Here is a 13,958-nt window from a genome sequence, read left to right on the forward strand (position 1 = left end):
TAAGGAGTGCTACACTGCTCTTGTAATCTGTCACAGGAGGCTGAGCGGTGCAGGAGAAGAGACGCCCGCTGCTTACATCGCTCTCCTCCCCCGCACCGCTCAGCCTCCTGTGACAGATTAGGAGAGCGGTGAAGAGGCGGAGACAGCTGTCAATGCTGTCATAGGAGGCTGAGCTCTCCTCCCGCAATGCCCTGCTCAGCCTCCTGTGACAGTTTCTCTCCTCCCTGCTGGACGAGGGGACACAGAGCAGCACCCAGCTGGGAGGAGAGAAACCAGGGATGCACTGTAATTTCGGCAGAAAGATGGAACTTTCAGCATTTTGCCAAAAGTGCCATTTTCTGCCAATTTGTTTCAGCAGCCAAAATTTTGTTGCATCCCTAGTAACAAGTATTTATTATCTTTCACAGAGAACACAGTACCTCTGCTGAAAATGCCTTCATCTACTTTTCTCTCCAGAAGGATGGAGCTATCTTTGTTCAGGCATCATCCAGGGGAAGAATATACTTCCAGGACTGAGATGCTGGCTGAACTGAGATGTTGGCTTGCAAAGTTACTGAAATATTCTCTTTAAAATTAAAAAATATATCTGATGCTAAGTCCACTTTATTAAATCAACCCCAGTAAGTAATTGACCTGAAACATATATGTAGCTGGTAGAATTAGAACTCCTGACCTGCATGCTTGTTCTGGGACAGTGAAAAGCTAAGCTGGAGGGTAAAAACAGCAGTGGGGACTTGTATCATGACAGGTTCTATTTAATGTACTCAACAGCCCAAAAACAAAAAAAAGAAATGAGGATTAGCCGGGTTTCTTTATCCTGTTCTGTATTTCAAGTAATTCACATAACTGATTTTTTCCTCATTATGTGATCAGATCACTACACAAAGAGACTCAGTTGCACAGTTGCTTTCCTTCCAGTGCCTCCTGGATTGAAATGATAGATTTTTTTTGTTTGGCTGTTTGTTTTCTAGTAAATTGTAGACAATGGTATTTTTGATATGTGGTCTTTTGCTCATTGCACCAGTTCATGCACACAACAGTTGCTTAATTTGGGTGGCAATTTACAGAAAATATTGTCTATATGTCTCCATGAAATAGCCTGTCCAGATGCCCTCTAACAAACAACAACAAAAAAAAAGAATGAATTTGGACTAGGCTCAAATTCTCTACAAAATCCTTGATAAATAAATAGGGCTGTTAGTTTAGTTCAAACTGTCAGTTCTCCAACAATTTCAAGGCCTAAAAAATGTCTAAAGTGCCAGATGCCATTATGTGTTATTCATTTTAGCACTATGTTCTGGTCTTTTCTGGAATCACTGTAAACTTCCATCTGCATATTAATGGAATTTAGCGTATTCCTCCCTCTCTGTTTCTTTTTGAATCACCACCAGGCATGCAAACACAATACACCTACAAAATGTCATCTTTATCACAGTTATTTAAAGGACATATTAAAGAGAATATTTGAAGCATTATGTTAAAGACTGTGCTTAAATTTAATGTTGAATGCATATTTATAAAATAACATTTGCAAAAATATTTCAATCGATTTTAGCATACATTTAATAATGTTTTGCCAAGTAGAATTAGTGGCCAAACAAGTTTCCAAGCAGTTTGCCAAGTAGAATTAGTGGCCAAACAAGTTTCCAAGCAGATTATTATATGATAAGCCAGGAAACTATATAAAGTAAGGCACAAATGATGGAAAAACAACTTATGGCAACCAATCAGAAATAAGTTTCCAGAAGGTAATAATTTATCATGAGTACATTTCTGAAAACTGATTTTGATTGGTTGCCAGTGCCATGACCTAGTGCTCTCTACCAGGGTCAGAATTTTATTGGATTCTATATCATCATTTCATATAGCCCAGAAAAATCTATCTATCTATCTATCTATCTATCTATCTATCTATCTATCTATCTATCTATCTATCTATCTATCTATCACAAAAAAATTTATTGATAGAATGAAACATCCATTTCTATTCTTCATATGGTTTTACAAATTATGAAGCACAAGTAACTAAGGGGTCAAGTCTAACATAAAAAAACAATAAAAACACATTTGCAATAGTAATATTTTTTACACATTTAAATCAGATCTAAAACAGGGAAAATTGTGCAGGAAAAAGGGAAAAAGGATTAGAGTTTGAAGGAGGCATTTTCTATCCAAAAGAATCCATGTGCTCTGAAAACTTTCATAAATGAAAAGGGAGATTAACATTTACAACAAGTATTGATTTTATATTTTAATTTAAACATTTATATAATGCAACATATGGTTTGGCTAGGAATGGCAATTTGTACTTTTTCATTATAGTTCTACTTAAAACTCTATTGACTTGTTGCCAATTTCGTTTTCTGTAGTCACATCACCTCGGCTCTTGATCACTTGTAAAAAATGTTATACAATCATAGCCAAAAATATTGGCACTCCTGCATTTCTGTCAGATAATGCACCACTTTGCGCAGATAATTGTTGCAATTACAAATGTTTAGGCATTCTTATGTTTATTTCTTTTGTTTGACTGTATGTGATCAAATCAAACTCAAATATCTCACAATCCCTGAATGGAATATACAGGAACATTTAAATATTCAAGTATAGTTGTGTTGATCAATGTGATTACACATCCAGGGAGCATCAAAAGCTGTGTTGCTCTATTATACAAATGAAAACTTCAGCTAAAAGGTTAGTGCTTTAGCCTGCCCTCTTTCATATCTCCATTGGTTAGTGAGGCTGCCCATCAGAGAAATTGGTCAATCGTAAGACATGAGGGAGGGTAAGCCAAAGCTCCAACCACCTAGATCTGGGGTGTCAAACTCAATTTAATTGCGAGCCGCATCAGCATTATGGTTGCCCTCAAAGAGCCGGTTGTATTTATAAGACTATATCAATGTATCTACTCTTTATCATATGAAATAATTGCCCCTGCATTCTATTATTACTAGTTTTAGTAATAACTTAATAACTAGCTCTAAAAGTAGAAGTCTAGGAAAAATAATGGCAATTAGTGTAATAGTGCAGACTCTCAGGTGGCTGTGCAGGTTCTATGATTGGCTGTGTAGACTTTCAGGTGGCAACAAAATTTGTTTAGTTTTGTTTCATTTTGGATGTTACGTTATTTCTTTTTTTGAGATTCGGGTCGAGTTAAATGATCATTATGAATGAAAATGTGTTGCAGAAAAGTGACATTCAATGTTTAGTTTGTTTCTTTTTCATTTCTGACACTCCACAGAAACAAACAAAAAAACAGTGTGCCCCCCCTCCCCCCCCCCAATCCATGTCAGGAACCCTGATGGAAAAAAGAAAAAACAAAACAGCATGTGGTTCCCCGACAATTAATACCAGACCCTTTAGGTCTGGTAGGATTTTTAAGAGGAACCCCAATGCCAAGAAAAAACGTGGGGTCCCCCTAAAATCCCTTACCAGACTCTTAATCCAGGCAGTAGCCTGGCAGGACAGGAAAAGGGGTGCAAGCAAGTGGTCCCCTCTCCCTTGACCATACCAGACCACATGCCCTCGGTATTGGGAGGGTGCTTTTCTAGGGGGAGACCCATGCCGATGGGAACAAGAGCCTCTTCACCACAACCCTGGCCTGGTGGTTGTGGGGGTCTACAGGCAGGGGGCCTCATCTGCATCCGGGTACCCCCTGTTATAAAGGGGAACCCAAATGCTGCCCCCCCCCCTTGTGAATGAGTAATGGGTACTTTACAGAAATGTGTACAAATTTCAATTCATAACAAAACGAATCACACATGTCTAGTGTTGGATAGTATTGGTGCACATAGCTTTGAAAGAAAGAAGAAAGTTTTCCCATCTGGCCATCAGGCAGTTGAGTATAAACATGCTTCTTTTTACAGGGAATTTCTGTTCTGAGATTTTGAATCCCATGACTGGGTTTCTTTAAAAAAAATTATTGTATTGAAAACAATTCAATTATTTATCGATACCCAGGGTTTAACTAATGAAATTCAATTAGCCCTTACATCTACTTCAGGGGCTGTGTTCATAACTATCCATGGCCAGTAATGTATTTACCCTAAAATAGACCCCCTTTTTATCTTGGTTGGCAACAATTAACAATAGGACCCATGTCCATATAAGGTTGGCCCACCTACTGTATGTAGATGGCATGTTAATTGTAAAACTCCATTATTTCCAAATAAATGATTGAGAGTACCAACTGGTGCTGTAGGGGAAAGTAAAGAATCCTGCTCCAGACATGCAGAAGTGGAAATTTTTTAGTGGACAGTTAATTTTAAAAATCATCAATGATCTGTTATGGGAATCCTTATTTAACCTGGAATTATGCTGATTGATTCATTTATCTCATCAAAGATCTAGAAAGAAGAGTACAAGTTTGAATTTAGTGTGCTACCACTCATTGGTTAACTAAATAAATTGTAGTGCAATCTTTTGAGGCACGTTGGCCTCTTCTTAAGACCTGAGGAAGAAGCCAGAGTGTCTCGAAATCTTGCACTACAATCTATTTAGTTAGCCAATAAATGGTATCACCCTAAATCCAAACTTCTACTTTCAGGGATGGATAACACAGTACAGAACTCTGCATCTGCCATGTAAGAAAGAGAATATCTTTTATAATCTGATCTGTTTTTAGACCAACAGAATAAACGTAGAATGTGATGAATCCAAGGCATTTTTGGATATGTTACTGTCCATGGTCACCTCTAAAAATAACAAGTACATTTTATAGCCGACACAGGCATGGTCCTGGCATGGTACGACTTGTAGTTCTTCGACAGCTGTGGAGACTACGGAAGTTCATGAGAGTAACAAGAGGCTGTTATCTAGCAAATATGAAATTTAAGGCTTAGTTACTCATTAACCCAAACTAAAAGTACACTGCAATTAATTCCCCAAAGTAACATTTGCTTAGAATTTAACTTTAAAGGACAAAAGTTATTTATGGGCTATACCTTTGTTTTAATTTTGAATCATTAAAAAACACCCACTCAACCTACAAAACAACAGATGGCTGACTTTACCTTTTTATTGATAAATAACCAGAAAGGTCAGTGCAGAGATAAAGGCTTGTTTTTAAGCTTATGTAGCATGGCAATAAAGGCCTTTGTTATATTTGAATTGGAATATGAGAAAAAATATTGGATAATGCTCTGCATAATTCCTCTTGGTGCTATGAGCTCACAGTAAATAAAACCATTATTGCATTTGCATATTCTAGATTTATGCTCTACTAAAATGGTTAGATGTCCTGTGAGCTGGGTAAGTGTAAAAGGCAGCTATGAAATTTTATCACGCTCAGTTCGATTTGTACATACCTGTTCCAATACTCGTAGGGACGTTACCTCTTTATTCAAATCAGCTATCTAGAATGTTTCAACTTGCCGGTGGGTAAAAATCAGCCTTGCTAAATAAATCACCATCATGTGCAAGTATTCAACTCAAACATTAGGAGTTTGCATTGAAACTCATAGGAGGTACATTCTTATACAGCCGGTTGTCCTGCCTGTCAATATCCGCACCTATATTGACAAAGATGAGTCTGGCAAACCAAGCATTGTCCTGCTTCCCATCAGAGCCCTCTACAGATCTCAGTAAGGAATCATGTGACAAGGGTCTGCACCCCCCTCTTCCCCAATGAAGTACTGTGACACCAGCCGAATCATGCTGCAAAGGATAATGCATAACTCAAAGTGAATGGATGGCCTGACAGCCTTTTTATCATTTTAGAACTAAATGTCCTCCTTCTGAGCAGTCATGGCAGCATGGTTACTATTACATCCATTAACATAGAAACCCTCTTGAGTTCATCAGGGGAGCCTTCTGATATGCTATGTCTGCAAGCAAGTATGTGTGCTGCCAGGGCTGACCTCTTAAAATGTTAGTACCTTGGCGATCATGCTGATCCTAAGGCTTCAGTACTGACACTGGAACACATAGGCAGATCAGGAGTTCTGATTACATTGGCTGAATCATTCCTCTAGACAAGTGAATGAGAAACTGCAGAAGCCAATGACAGTCAAGTGAATAACTGTTTCAGAAGGAGGTCTGCAGTAGCATTTCTTCTTATTAAAGGTTAACTATAAGCTAAAGTCTACAGCAGGGGTAGGCTACTCCAGCCCTTCAGCTGTGCTTTAACTTCAAATCCCAACATGCCTCTGCCTCTGGGAGTCATGACTGTAACTGTCAGTCTTGCAATGCCTCCTCATGGGACTTGTAGTTCCACAACAGCCAGAGGGTCAGAGTTGCCCACCCCTGGCCTACAGACTAAAGTATAGTTACAGACAGAAGGTTTTCAAGTTCACAATGGTAATATTAGACACTTGGTCAATCTTTGAGAGGACTGAAAGGTTAGAATCATTGGCCAGGCCACTGTATCTGTTAATCACCTACTGCTCGGCTGCTTAGATAGTATAAGGACCCGTACACACTAAAATGTTGTGCTAAGCACACGTCACCATGCATTTAGTGTATGCTATTCCACTGCACACCAAGGACATAGTACCATGTGCTAGATATGTTGCATTGCCAGTACACTTGCATTGCACTGTACCATACGGCTGCTGCAAGGTGTGATGGGGTGGCACTCAAATGAATGGCAGTGTACCTAGTGTATGGTACACAATGCTGGGTGCACTGTGCAATAAAAAAAATACATGTTCCCTCTGCCACTGTGGCAGATTGATTAATAGATTTCAGTAGAGCACAGCTGTGGTGACTTCATCGCCCCTTGTAGTCCATGGATTACTTTCATCAGCCCCATAGCAGAAGATACCTTGGTATGAACCTGGAGCTGGAAGAACAGTCTGCATGGAGGTGGCCATACACTCTACAACCATCGCAAGACTTTAGTCTTGTGATGGTTGTAAAGGGATTAAAAAAACGTACGATCTGCCTATCTTGGACAGGCAGATCGCACTCTCGATCATCGCAAGCCCGCCCCCCTGAGGGGCGGGCTTCCGATGACCGCAATGCTGAACGGGCAGAGTGCGCGTGTGCACACCGGCCCGTTCAGCATTTATCTTCCGAGCACCGTTCTAACCAGCCGAGAATCGTACGATTCCCGGCTGGTTTTCGAACATGCTGGTTCGACAGAAGACGTGCGACCGTACAGTAGAAACGGTCGCACGTCTCCGTTCACACTGCTCGATTATCGTACGAAAAACCGATCGCATACGATTATCGTACGATAATCGTGCAGTGTATGGGCACCTTAAGGCTGGACATTGCATCCATGATCACAGCTGCAATGCTTTGCAAACACCAGGGAAAAAAATAAATAAAAGCACATTTCTTTGTATTAATGTGGGTGTATTTATTCATTGTTTGAAAAAGGTGGACCATATATTTTAGCTAAAGATGGAGTATAGTGATAGCCAAAGGGAGTTCATGAAAAAGGGCATACATTCAACAAGTGTTATAGAATACAAGGAAGCCTTTTTTAATAGTTTATGAGATAGGTGGTCCAATGTATGAATGGAGTTTCAATGAGCAAGACACAATCTATATGTCAGGTATAGGCTCTGCCTACTTAGCCTGCTTCCAAATTACATTATGTTTTGGAGATATAAAATGCTAAAATACAAACTAAGTGCATTTCTACATTATTTTTTTTCCAGCTGGATCCTGCAAGCTGTTCAGAAAACGCAGATGAGACAAAATACTCTGGAGATGTCACAATGGCCAGCCCTAAAACAAAGTTCCATCCAAGGGATATGAAGAAAGAACTCATTACGTATGTTTGTCGCTTTTTCATTTTTCTTTCTGTAAAAGAATAATTGCCATTGAGCTTCTTAATTAAGGTGCAACTATAGGGGAATAAAAATTAAATACTGAATATGATGCAGTCTTTCTGAGTCCCCCAAGCATTATAGATTTATTATCCGTGGATCTTGTCGGTAGATCTGGTATTTTTCCATATCCTGTAATAGGATGCCAGCGCTGTTTGCTTTGTGTTGAAACCGCACAGCAGCATTATCACCCTGTCGATAGGTTTGTTTTAGAGAGACATGTCTTTAAAAATGGGAATTAAGTAACAGACAAACAAAATAAACTCCAATTCAGGTTAATACTTTTTAGGCAGTTACAGCAACTTTTTATTTCTTTTGAAAAAAAAAAGATTTAAACCATATGAATAAAAGCTGATCTTATGTACTCCCAGCAATGTAATATGGTTTTTCCCAACTCCTGTAACTAAAACGTTTGCTACACAGCTTGGCCTATTAACAGGAGTTTTAAAAAGGATGTAATGGCAGAATTAGGTAATACAAATATGTTACTGGGGTAAGGTATAAAAACAAAAACTGCTGCGTAGACTACTTCATACATGTGTATGGGTTTTTTTAAAACATTTTTTGCCATCTTTAAGGCTGTGCAAAGTGCAGATGTCATGTAGCCACCTTATTTAAGATATGTAGGATCGGATGCTATAGGTTATTACACTTCATACTAACTCTTTGCACTGTCTCACTGAAGATGCCTATATTATATTCTTGTAAATTAAATATGTACATAACAAAAACAGCAAATCTGAGCATCTGTATTTTAAAATTAATTTACAGGTAACATGGTAATAATATCAAGAATAAGTAGGCATATTTGCTAAGGGCTTTTAAAAGTGATATTATCCTTACATGAGATTAATAATACATGGTACAAAAATCTATATAATGATTCTGATTTGTTCACCATTTTACTGACATTCAATGTATTATATAGCAAGGAATCTGGTGTTTTGTTCAGGTAACTCCATAAATAAAAGGAGGTTGTAAAAATGTGCTACAATTCAGATGTCATAAATTGGAAAACAGTATGGTACAACTCTCCCCTTAAAGCTGAATTCTAGTTTCAATGTTTTTTTTATTATACAGCAGCAAGGAGATAGATTCTAATGAAGTGTGTCCTATGTCAAGCTGGCTGCTGGTTCCTGTGGAAATCATCCCTTTAGTGGTGTTGGATCCTATTTATAGCAGTGAATTTCGGCCCTGTATGTATGTATTAATTGCTTCCGCTGTAATAGTAAAGGAATCAGCAATGCTTACCCTACCCTTCTGCCCCCTTGCCCATTCACACAATGCAAAGAGAAGAGGCAGTTGAATGACAGGATCCCCCTCCTCCATCCACTGAATGTTTTGTGAATACTGTGAATGGGCAAGGAGGAAACGGGAAGGGAGTGTCTCCGATTGTTTCACTATTACAGCAGAATCTCGCAGGTGTTTGGATTGAATCCTGGTCAGGACACAATCTGCATGGAGTTTGCATGTTCTCCCTGTGCTTGTGTAGGTTTACTCTGGGTACTCCAACACTCCAAAGACATGCTGGTAGGTTAATTGTCTCTGTCTAAATTGGCCCTAGCATGTGAAATAGAGAATTTAGTTTGTAAGCTCCTTGAGGGCTGGCACTGATGTGTAGGAAAAGTGCTGTGTAAATTGTTGGTGCTATGTAAATAATGGTATATTGAATTAAAAAATTCACTGCACTTGTATTCCATTGAAAACTATAAGTGCCTCTGCTGTAGTGTCAGATGGGACTCATAGTCTCTCCATTCGCAGATTCTGTGCATTTTGATGTTTAATATATGCATTAGCTATAGAAAGTGCTACAGTAACTTAGAGTTATCCTATTATTATCCAGAATGTAATAAAATCATTACAGGGGACAACATTACACAGTTTCTAGGACCACAGCTCATTTCTAGGACAAGTAACTTCTGAGCAAATTTCTTTCCAGAAAGAGCAAATATATGCTGAAAAGTAAAACCTAGAAGCAAAATTGTACATTTTTACATACAGTTTTAGACAATTTTACTTAATTAGATTCATTTCATAAAAATTAGTTATTCATTCAAAAGCAGATTACGTTTACTAGAAAATGGCTGAAGTTTATTGCCATCTTGTGGATATATAGAAGTACTGCAGTCTGCCTGTGATAACTATACATACAACACTACTTAACTCCAGTGAAATTATGCATGTGAACATTTACAGGGTTATTCACAAAAGGGGGAAGGGGTTGGAGAAGGCAGGAGAAGTGAGCAATCTAGGACAACATTGTTGAACTGGAAAGTGAGCTGAATTGGATAATTTTTCCAAATCAGCCATGTTGTCCAAGATTGTTCACTTCTCCTGCCTTCTCCAAACTCCCTAGCCTTTAGTGAATAGCCGTGTTAATGTTTAGCTTGATGTAAATTAACGTTTTAAGGAACCAGCTACAACAACCTTTCTCCACTTTTTTACCCCTGAGGAATCTTGAACTGAACTCTTACAGTTGTGCTCAGAATGCCACCCTTACAGACAGCTAAAAAGATCATCGGTTTCATGCTGCTGACTTTGCTAAGGGCCTTGGAACTTTGGAGGCACTATCAATGGGAGGTCAATCAGCAACAGCTTAAGGAACCATTAGCAACTCCTGAAGGAGCCCTGGGGTTGCAATGAGGCTTTATTTTTATTTTTTTTTACCTGTCTCCACATTAATTTTTTTTTTCTGTTTCAAATATTTTATTAGGTTTTTGTCAACAAAAAAATTACAAAACCTAATTACAATTAGGTTTTTTTTTGTCAACAAAAAAAACCTAATATTTTATTAGGTTTTTGTCAACAACAAAAAATTACAAGACAGCAAACAATAAATAATAAGCAACCAAAAAGATAAGACAACTATGATTACAGGTACCTAGAGAATAGTGTGCATGATATACATGAAAATATCCAAAATCGTCAGGTTTTATACATAGGGTGTTTAATCCAGCACTCCCATGCTGTGAGGTAGGATTTCAATTTACCACCTTTTAAGGCAAACATACGTTCATAGGCACATTGGAGGCTCAGTCTACGGATGACATCATGGTAATTTGGTGGGGAAGGGTCTCTCCAATGTTGGGCGATCAGCATCTTAGCTGCTATGAGGAGATGTAAGATGACTGTTCTAGCTCGGAGCGGGAGAACCTCTATGGACAAATGTAGCAAGGCTAAGGCTGCAATGAGGCTTTATTTTAAATGTCTTACTGTCATTGACGTAATTTACATTTTAAATTACATGCATCCTTAGGTCAGGGCAAGGAGTGGTTCTAGCCATGCCGGGGTACACACTATACAAATAGAAAAGTTTGTGACCAGTGGCCATAAACTGGTGCTGATGATTGCCTTTGGCAGATAGAAACAATGTTGTAAAGCAGTAAAAGTAAATATGATAACTGACTTGGCCATCCATGCAGATTTGGGAAATCAACAGCACTAATTTATGGAACTATTATTTACAGGTATTCCTCACTTAACGACCGAGTTCCGTTCCTACGACCAGGTCGTTAAACGAATTGGTCGTTAAGTGAGGAACTCTATACAGTACTGTACTGCATTAGTACAGTACTGTATAGCGTTGCCGATGTACAGTACTGAACAGTGTACTGTACATCGGGCAATGAAAATACTCACGGGGACGCGCTGTGAAGAACGGAGGACGTCCCTTCCCCCGGCGACACGTCGCACTGGCGCTGACGCGCGAGGTTGGAGGTCGCTCGGAAGACGGTCGTAAGTGCGAGTGGTCGCAAAACAGGTAAGTCGTTAAGCGAGGAGTATCTGTACAGCACCTCTGTGGCTAATATATCAGTTTCCTGGGGCATCTCAGCAGCACACTGTGGGTTAAGGTCCGCCCCTCTTAACCCACAGGACACGTGATAAATTATTTCCTCATTCTTTTTTTTCTGTCCTCGCCATAGGACCGTGATGGCTATTGCTAAGTTTTTCTTTTCACTTCATCGATTCCCTTACCGGCCGTTATATGGCCTCCCAGGCAGGGTCAGTCTCCCCCGCACTGTAGACCCTGCTATTATGGGCTTAAATAGCTCTTGCCCAGGGTAGGACAGCGCGTCCTTTGGATCCACGATTGTGCGGTGAACATCTGCACCTACCATTGTTTCAGCCATTTCCTCTCCTAGGCCCGGCCGGCCGGGTCTCTCCTCCTCTTATCTGTTCCTCTTCTCGTATTGGAGCAGGTCAGCGGGGATGACTCCACCCATTAAGGCTTCTCGGCGGTGACTGACTTCCAGGAGACGAGGTGAGTAAGTCGTCTTTGCGCAGACATTTCGCGCTTGCGCAATGCTTAGGGTTTCCAAGATGGTGGCCGCCGGCTTTTGGTCGGCACTGCGCATGCGCCGGCGTTTTACATTAAATTTCGGGGCTTTTTGTTAATGACAGCCTGCTGCTTCCACTGGACGCCGTTCGGACGACTGACTGAATCCTGCGGATCACCCTTTTGCCTGCCCTGCTCCAGTAAATCTCTTTTTGCTCTATGGAATTATCGTTATGACTTTATTCCCTGTAATTTATGTGGGCTACCTTTACTGTCCCTTCCTCTTTCATTAGGAATGGCTGAGCAAGCTGCCTTAAGGGATATCTCCTCCCCTCCGAGGTAAGGGTATTGTGATATAGCACCTTAAAGAGACAGTGAGGTGGTGTGTTTTTTTCATGGCTCAGACTCGGCTTCTCATCGCACAAGCCACCCACATCGCTCTAGAGTAAAATCGTGCTGGATGTGTGGTGGTGAATCCCTACCTGGGAAGGTGATCTGTCAAACCTGCCTAGTTGAAACTACGCAGGGGACACCCGCTCCACCCATGAACACATTGTCTCGCCTAGTACTCTCTGCTAGAGACAGTCACCACGAAGGCGGGCAGGGTGGTCGTCCAGATGGGCCGTCCACCTCTCAGCAGCCGACCGAGACTACCATTGATGACTCTCAGTCAGACGCCTCAGAAATGGGAGAACCTCCCTGTCCTTCTGGATTTGACTTCAATCTTGTTAAATCTTTCATTTCGGCGGTGAAGGAGGCTATCGACTGGGAAGATCCTGTTGCGGAGCCTACCAAGATGTGGCAGTACTTTCCCCGTTTGAAAAAGTCCACGGCCTCTTTCCCTTATATGGATGAGATCAAGGAGTTATCACTGAAGAGTGGAAGCGCGCGGATAAAGCACCGAGTGTGGATAACCGCATTGCCAAATTATATCCTCTCACGGAGGACGGTTCACCTAACCTCACCTCTTCCCCATTGGTGGACGCAGCGGTGATGCGCCTGGCCAGGCATATTACACTACCGATGGAGGATGCAGTCTCCTTTAAAGAACCCCTCGATCGGAAGGCGGATTTGGATATGAAAAAAGCGTCACTGGCGGAAAATCTGGCCTACTTCCCCAGGATCGGAATAAAAGACGACCACGCTTTAATCCTAATAGGAGACCTTTCGCGGAGCCCCTTAGGGACGCACGGGCCTACCATCCGGGCAGAGAGTTCAGGAGAGGATGGAGAAGCACTCAGTCTTCTCTTCTAAAATTTCCAAAAGCCAACGCAGTTTCTACACCCCAGCCGCCCAAGAAGTCTTTTTGACGGTCAGCGGTTCCGCTCAGGTGCGGTGGGAGCTCGTCTGTAATCTTTCACCACAGCTTGGTGCGAGATATTTCAGGAACCCTGGGTACTGTCTACGGTGTCCCGGGGCCACAGATGGGCCTTCAAGACAAGGCCACCAGGCAGCAGATTCATCCCTACGCATCTTCCTTCATCCGTTCCCAGGGCACGCGTGTTCGTGGAGTACATTCTCACTTTAATCGAGAAAGGTGCCATCATCGAGGTTCCTCTGGAGGAACAATACTCAGGGTTCTACTCCCCCATGTTTCTCGTAAAAAAGAAAGCGGGCGACCTGCGACCCGTCCTCGATTTAAAAGATCTCAACAAGCGAATACAAGTGCCCTCCTTTCGTATGGCGTCTGCAATCAATTCTCCCCTCCATTCGCTTGCAGGATTGGATGGCTTCGATCGACCTCTCAAATGCCTATTTTCACATTCCCATCCATGTGAAGTTCCAAAGATATCTGCGCTTCGCGATCAGCGGATCCCACTTCCAATTCGGCATCTCTACTGCTCCCCAGGCGGTTATCGCCACAATGCTAACCGCACGCAAGCACTCTACCAATGCTACTTACC

At 41.1% G+C, this 13,958-nt stretch overlaps 1 protein-coding gene across 1 annotated transcript in view; it reads left to right on the forward strand.

Moving 5' to 3' along the window:
* ST18 (ST18, C2H2C-type zinc finger) overlaps positions 1–13,958 on the forward strand; it is a 166,136-nt gene that overhangs the window by 122,420 nt on the left and 29,758 nt on the right. The window contains exon 12 of the mRNA XM_018564203.1: positions 7,608–7,723. Within this exon, the coding sequence (XP_018419705.1) occupies positions 7,608–7,723 (116 nt within the window). The remainder of the gene's footprint in view (positions 1–7,607; positions 7,724–13,958) is intronic.

The sequence above is a fragment of the Nanorana parkeri genome, unplaced genomic scaffold (assembly GCF_000935625.1).
Source record: "Nanorana parkeri isolate BGI_ZX_2015 unplaced genomic scaffold, ASM93562v1 scaffold735, whole genome shotgun sequence".
NCBI classification, from domain to species: domain Eukaryota; kingdom Metazoa; phylum Chordata; class Amphibia; order Anura; family Dicroglossidae; genus Nanorana; species Nanorana parkeri.